Below are 7,646 nucleotides of genomic sequence, written 5' to 3' on the forward strand. Positions count from 1 at the left end.
AACTCAGCACTTAAAGGAGGGTATTCTTTTTCTCCGACCAGCCCCGAAAACGTATTTTTTTCACCCAAATCGCCGGGATTAAAGGGAGGACCGAGTGTCCGTGGATGTGTGCAGAGGGGAAGGGGAAGGTTTGTCCGTCCGGAGCCCCCGGGATCCCTCTTTGCCCCTGAGGGTCCCATCCTGACCTCGTCCCGCCGCCACCCCCACCCGCCTCCAACCCCGAAGGCGGGGGAGGACCCAGCCCCACTTGAGGGGGGCTGAGCCCCGAGGTCCTGAGCACGTCGGGACCGGGGTCCCCCTTCCCCGGGGTCTACATCCCCCCCCCCAGTCCCTGCCGGTACCTCAGCGTCGCCTGCCTGCATCCGTGCGCCGTCCCGGCTCTGGGGCGGGGGCGCAGCCCCCAGCGGGGGATGGAGGGGTCAGAGAGGCACAGAAAAAATCCAAATATTTGAAAATATGGTGGGAAAGGTGGGCAACGGCAGGAGGTCGCCCGCTTTCACCGTCCGGCCAGTATCTGCCAACCAAGAGCATCAAACCCCCTTGGTGCCCTGAAGCACAATGAATGAATTTCTTGTTTCTTCTCTGGTTTTGCGTTTGTTTTCTCCCCCCCCCCCTCCCCCTTCAATTCCTCCCCCACCAGTTGAAAGAGCGGCTGACACACAACCCGACACACAGACAGCCCTCTCCCCCTCCAACAAAATTAAACCACAATTGACAAAAACTTCCAGAATCGGAAACTCCGGGAATAACTTGGGCTCAATTACCCGCATCCGTAAAGCAAAAAAATGTATTTATCCATATCCCCTCCTTCCCTCCCGTAACCCTCACTCAATAACCTCGTTTTTACCAACTTTTTTTTCCCCAGAGCTGGTGAAATTCAGGGACAGGGAGGAAGAGCGGAGCCCCAGCGAGCAGCACGCTCGCTGTCGGGATGTCGGATTTGGGCTTGTCTGGAGTTGCTCTCGGGCTTTGCAGTGTCTGCACACACAGCAAACTGCCTTTTCTTTTTTAAGAGGAAGAGCTTTTTTTTTTTTTTTTTTTTTTAACACCCAAAACACATATTCTCGTGGCTCTCGTGCGTTAGGGCTGGTTTTACCAACGATTTAATCCCGCCGTAACAGCGGCGGTGGGTTTCTCAAGGTATTGCGATATTTCCTAGCTGAGCGTCTTTACAAAAAAAAATGAAAATAAGAAGAATTCGAGCTCTGCCGTTGCTTCCAAACCACCGAAGTTCTCCAAAATAAACGCAGGACCCGCCGCCAGACCAAGCCCCGGCTTCCCCCGCTCACCAGCTGCGCGCTGGGAGAAATCAGGGAGCGGGGGGCAGAAACCAGGGACCCCCTTTTTGCCGCCCCCCCAAGGGCTGGGGAGCTGGGAGGAGGGGAGCCGGCCCCCGGTTCGCCCCATTCCCACCTTTCTGGAGATTTGGGGAAGCATCCACATCCATAGGGGGCTTTCCCGGCGTTTCTGGCGGCGGTATGGGCTCCATAGGGCACTGAGCCATAGGCGCTGGGGGTACCCCCCCCCCGCAGCTGTCCTTCAGACGCCTTTATAAAGCTGTATGGGCGCCCATACGCACATACCTACCGCACTATTAGAGACCGCAAAGGAGACCTACACACCACTTCGGATGATAATATACAGGGGCGCACTTGCATATGTATATATAAATTTATATATACACCATACATATTACCTACCCACCATTTCATAAAATAATGTAGCGGGGTGCACTTGCATATATATATATATATATATAAAAATTTATATATACACCATACTTATTATCTACCCACCATTTCATATAATAGCGTAGAGGGGCGTAATTGCATATATATATATATCAATTTATATATACACCATATATATTATCTACCCACCATTTCATATAGTAGTGTAGAGGGGTGTACTTGCATATATCTATATAAATTTATATATATAAGATACATATTTTCTACCCACCGTTTCATAGAATAATGTAGAGGGGTGCACTTGCATATATATATATATATATGTACATAAATTTATATATATAACATACATATTATCTACCCGTCATTTCATGTAATAATGTAGAGGGGTGCACTTGCATATATACATACACACATAAATTTATATATATAACATATGTATTATCTACCCGTCATTTCATGTAATAATGTAGAGGGGTGCACTTGCATATATATATATATAAATAAATTTATATATAGAACATACATATTATCTACTCACTATTTCATGTAATAATGTAGAGGGGTGCACTTGGAGATAGATGTGTATATATATAAATTTATGCATCTAGTATAGACACGTTGTTACCTGCGGTAGATTATACGTGATAGCCCTATATACAGAGATACACAGATCGCCTTAATACCCAGACTTATATAAATTACACGCACACCACCAAGCCCGGCACACATACATGTAACATATATATATAAAATATATATACACCGACGCCCAGATCGTAAAAAAACCCGGACATACGCGGTTATATGCGCATGCCATTATATCCCTCTGTATAAACGTGTGTGTATATTAGATATATCCGCACTTACGCACACCGGCTCGAACACCTGGTGTACCTACAGGCGCATTTCTGCGGACACCAGTGCTAATCCTTTCTTCGTATAGCTTTCTATAGCTTGTGCCTGCTCTCTGCCCCCTCACAGCACTACGCGCCCGCGCAAATTTAACGCGCAATAACATTGTTTTAGGTTACATCCCTCCCAAAGCCTTTCTCCCCCCTCCCCCTCCCCTTTTGATCATTTAACGAGGTGATTAAATCTAGCAGATATTAAGGTAGATTGTAATCCGCCTATGGAAACAATTTCCTTTCTCGTATTTCTTTCCGAGCTGCCCGGCCGGCGTCGGGGCCGCGTAAGCTCCGCGGGCGCGGAGCGGGGAGGGCCGCGGCGCTGCTCGGCGGGGCGAGGGCAGCTTGGGAGATTTTTATCTGGAGTCAAACTGGTTTGGCGAAACGCGGCCTTTGGGAGGGAGATTGGAAGAGATTAGAAGCGTCTCGGGGAAGTCATCGCGTTTTCACCCGGGGTGATTGCGGGGGGGAGGAAAATCAGGAGAAAATAAAGGGGGGAATGATAAGTAAGAAAAAAATTAAATAAAAAAGCACTCAGTTCCGTTTATTTTCTCCGCTTTTTACGCCCCCTGGGAGCACGCCGCCTTGGGGACACGCATCTGCCCCCCGCGGCTCCCGGGGAGCCATTATTAAGCGGTTTCTGCCCAAATTTGCCGGATTTCCCCCTTTTTCCTCAGCCTTTCTCTGCGGAGGCTCCCGCCCGGGCCGCGCTTGCGGCGCTGGGGAGAGGAGGCGGCTGGAGGCAGGGATGGGAGAGGCACAGGGCTACAAAGAGGTGCACAAAGAGCCTCTCCTCCAGGCAAAACAACAACAAAAAAAGATATTTATTTTTAAGAAATGTCATCTGCAGTCGGTACATATCATCTGGACACCACAATATTATATACACATACAAGACATTAAAAAAAAAAAAATGCTTTTACATATCCAAAGAACACTGTCGATAATTAGCCGGGTCAGAGAGGGAAAGAAACAAACCCCAAAGACAATATTGTGCATTTTCCATCTTGTCAGCGGAGAACAGACATTCCAGTTTTATGGCAGAGATATAGGAACCCTCGTGAGCACGTACCCCAAATCCTCTCGTACAGCAGCTCGCTTCCATCTGGGACCTACCATCAGTGGTTGGGCTATCGAAGCGACACCGAGCAATGGGTTTCTTCCCACAATAGCAGCCTTATTTCGTAATTTCGGTCCCTAGGGCCGAGCAAACACGAAGCTGATGCAACTTTGCCATAGGTTCTCCATACATTTATACATCGGTGGGTGAAATGGCCCGCGATATGAAGGACTGGCGAGGGGACGGACTATACAGCGTTACAGGGCGACACTTGGAGTTCGTCTCTCCTTTAATGTAGCTACACTCTTAGCTTATTATTATTATTTTCTTTTAAAAATATACACAGTTTAACCTTATCGATGGATTTCTCAGGGCAAAACTGGGGTTTTCACAGTCAGAGCGGGGCAGAGGGATAAATCAAAGATGCGCTCGGTGGTTTTGGGGGGGTGAGATGCGCGTGTGCATTTGCGAATGTCGATTATTATCTTTTTTTTTTTTTTTTTTTTTTTAAATAATGAATGGGAATCAGCAGAGTCCGAATGACGGCATCATACAAACTACCAGATAAATATTTACGCTTCTTGCTTCCTTTTCCTCGCCCCATTCTCCTCCAAAGTCATCCTCTGTCAGGTGGCGTGGAGATGCGCTGTCTTGGATTTGCTCACCACCTTCTTCTCCTTGACCCTCCGGTTCTGGAACCAGATAGTCACTTGGCGCTCGGACAGGTTGGTGGTGGCCGAAATCCTCCTCCTCTTCTCTTTGGTGATGAATTTGCTGGCCGCGTACTCCTTTTCCAACTCCTTCAGTTGGATTTTGGTGTAAGGGACTCTTTTTTTTCGTCCCCTCCGATAGCTGCTGACTTCGGGTTGTAAGGGGACCACGTCTGGATTAAAAAAAAGAATAAATAAATAAATATATATATATATATAAGGAAGAGGAGTGTTTACTGCATCCCGGGGCGTGCGGTGGGGATTTCTGCACATCGGGGAGAGAAAGAAAGGGGGGAAAAAGGAGAATAAAGAGTGGAGGAATGCGAGGGAAGAGAAAGAGAGAGGGAAAAGAGACAAGACAGGCAGAAAATGCATCCAGGGAGGGGAATAGTGCTATAATAACAGCAATAATCACATAATGTTCATAATTCACGTGGTGAAAGCCTGTTTTTCTTGGCGGCACTGTTCACGCTGATAAACAAGGAGCATCAAGTCAGCCCGCAGAGGAATGTGCGCGGATAATCAAAGGGACCCACAACCGGAGAGATTTTGGACAATGTCTAGATCTTCTCCCCTATTTCCTTCTTCCTTTTGCTTCCCCCCTACCCCCTTATTTTTGTGGTTTTTCCACCCAGCAGCAAATCTCCTGGGGGATCCCCGCAGATGCGCACCCCCAACCCCGAGCTCGGTGCAGAGTCAAGTGCATCCCCCGCGCCCCGGCCCCTCCCGCCGGCGTGGTGCAGCCCAGGACCCCCCTCGGGGGGCTTGGGGGGGGGCAAACCCAGCAAAAATAACCCCATCCCCCCCCCCCCCAGTGCCTTCTGCGGGCGGTGAGGAGGGGGAGATGCTCTGTGCTTTGCAAAGGGGCTATGGGGAACGGGTTCAGCAGGGATGCGGGGAGCATCTTCCCCCCTGCTCTGCCGGTATTTTAGGGGGCAAAGCTCCCCCCAAGCTTTTGGGCATCCCCAGCCCTCTGCCGGGGGGGTGGGGGGGCGACCTGGGGGCCGAATTTCCTCGCCGCAAAGGTGTGACCCAGCTGGCTGGAGCAGGAAGATGGAGGCGAGCTCTCCTCGGCAGGCAGCGCAGCCCCAATTATGGCTGACAGGGGTTAATTGGGGAGCCCCTGGGGGAGCTGTGGGGGCCATCGGCTCCTTGGGGGGTGAAATTTGGGGTGTTGAGGGTGCCGGGGGGGGCAGGAATCTCCTTGGGGGGGGGGGGGTTCATCAGAGCCGCAGGCGATGGGCAGAGGAAGCAATGGGGGCCCCAAATACAGCTTGAATGCGTCGACCCCCCCACAATAACCCACACGCCCATCATGCAGCCAACAACGCATCGCCAAATTCCGCCCCCCCCCGCCCCAAATCTCCCGGGAAAGCCCATTCCTCCCTCCCTCTTTGTCCCGAAGAAGGCAAATACACAACCCGATGTGTGTCCCCCCATTGCCCCCCCAAAGGACTAACGCCACCCGTCCCTTCTCTCCCGCCCAGATGCTGTAGGGCCCCCCCCCCCCTTTATTGTGGTTATTCCCCCCCACCCGCGTCCTTCCCCACCCAAGGCTGGGACCGGGGGGCTGGCAGGAGTCCGGGAGGCAGCACCCACCATCACCTTCCTCCCGTCGCTGCCGTCGGGGCACGGAGCCGGCCGGGCCCGGTGGGACCGGGAGGGGAAGGGAGCGAGGGATTTGCTGGGCTAAAGGATGCTCCGAGGAGGGGTTTTGCCTGCCCGGCTGCCTGCGGGCTGTCAGGCGGGCAGGGTCCCTGCCTGACCGGGTGGAGAAGCCCCGCCGGTCCCCCCGAGCCCTCTGCCTCCCTCCTTCCCCTCCGAACAGATTCATTTGTCACTTGACACCTATTGCCTATAATTGTGCGTAATTGCGATATGATTTACTGTCCCAGCCCCCGACACTTCCCATTCGACTGAACCACTAGAGAAGGGATTTTTTGTGGTTGGTTTTTTTTTTTTTTTTTTCCTTTTTAAGCTTTCTGCACTTAGAGAAGCGGCAAGCAGCGGGGAAAATGAAGAGAAAGGCACCGAGAGAGGCTCTCTAGGTGAGGCAAAAAGAGGGAGGAGAGAAGAAAGGGAAGAATTAAACGGCAAAGTTACTTTCCAAGCAAGCTCACGGCGTGTATTTTGATTCAGAAATGATTGCTTCACCTTCTTTCCCATACATGTTCATACACATTGCCTTGCACAGGAGGCATTCCAGAGCCATTTCTTTCCCTTTAATTACATATAGAGGCACAGAGGTATCTCTCTGTGTGTGTGTCTGGGCACACTCATCGCACACACGCACATCCACACCTCCGGCGGGAGCTGGTGGTCGGGGAGCAGGCGAGCGCGGCGGTTCCCGGAGCAGCCTACCTGGGAAAGGTGATTTCCAGAGGTGTGCAGACTGCGATTGCTCTTTGGAGCAGTACACTTGCCCATCCCAGCCATTAGAAAGAGCCCAGTGTTGGTAGCCTTCCATGGGAAGCAAAGCGTCGTGTCTCGGTTCCGGGTGACCCCCGAGCCCCGGTACCACCGACACGTCCAAATAGCCAGGGACCGCCTGGTAGGAGCTGGGAAAACCGGGATAAAAGGCGAATTCTTTGGCCCTCGACGGCAGCTCCTCGCCGGGCAGAGGCCCGCCGGCCTCGGGGTACTTCTCCCCGGGGTGGTAGGCGCAGGGTTTCTGCTGCAAGTTGACTCCGTGGGAGTGGGACAGCCTGCAGCCGTAGTAGCCCCCACCAAAGGGGTAACCGTAGCCCAGCGCCGCGCTGGAAGCCGCCCCCGACGGGCACTGGCGGGGGGGCTCGGCGGCCGCCAGCTCGGCGTACGCGGCCCCCTGCGGCGGCGGCGGCGGGGCGGTGGGCACGGCGAGTCCCGCGTGGGGCATCATCTCCCGGCAGTGCCCCAGCCCCTCCATGCGGTTCTTCTCCCGCGGGGCGTCCTCGCAGCGGCAGGCGAGGCCGTCGGGCCAGCGCGGGGGGAGGCCGAGCGGTGCCGTCATGTCATGCCGCGCTGCTCCCGCTGCCGCCTCCGCCGCCGCCTCCTCTTCTTCTTCTTCTTCCTCCTCCTCCTCCTCCTCCTCCTCCTCGGCCGCCGTCGGGGGAAGCTCCACGCCGCGCCCCGCCGCCCCACGACCCCCCCAACATATCGGCGCCCCGCGCGCATGCGCCGCCGCCCCGCCGCCGCCGCTCCATTAAGAAATCCCCCGCGGCCACGCCCACCCGCGGCCCCCCCCCGCCCCGACGTGTCCCCTCCCACGTGACCCTGCCGCCACGCTCATTGGTTGGCT

At 53.6% G+C, this 7,646-nt stretch overlaps 1 protein-coding gene across 1 annotated transcript; it reads right to left on the reverse strand.

Moving 5' to 3' along the window:
- Nucleotides 1-4,285: 4,285 nt before the first annotated feature.
- Nucleotides 4,286-7,358, reverse strand: HOXC13 (homeobox C13). The gene is made up of 2 exons (XM_087771479.1): nucleotides 6,731-7,358; nucleotides 4,286-4,542 (listed from the first exon to the last, which is right to left on the reverse strand). Exons 1-2 carry the CDS (start codon nucleotides 7,356-7,358, stop codon nucleotides 4,286-4,288), a joined length of 885 nt encoding a protein of 294 aa, XP_087627605.1.
- Between the last annotated feature and the right edge of the window lie 288 nt (nucleotides 7,359-7,646).

This window comes from Nipponia nippon, unplaced genomic scaffold, assembly GCF_047370975.1.
Source record: "Nipponia nippon isolate SJK-2023a ecotype South Korea unplaced genomic scaffold, ASM4737097v1 scaffold_35, whole genome shotgun sequence".
NCBI classification, from domain to species: Eukaryota; Metazoa; Chordata; class Aves; order Pelecaniformes; family Threskiornithidae; genus Nipponia; species Nipponia nippon.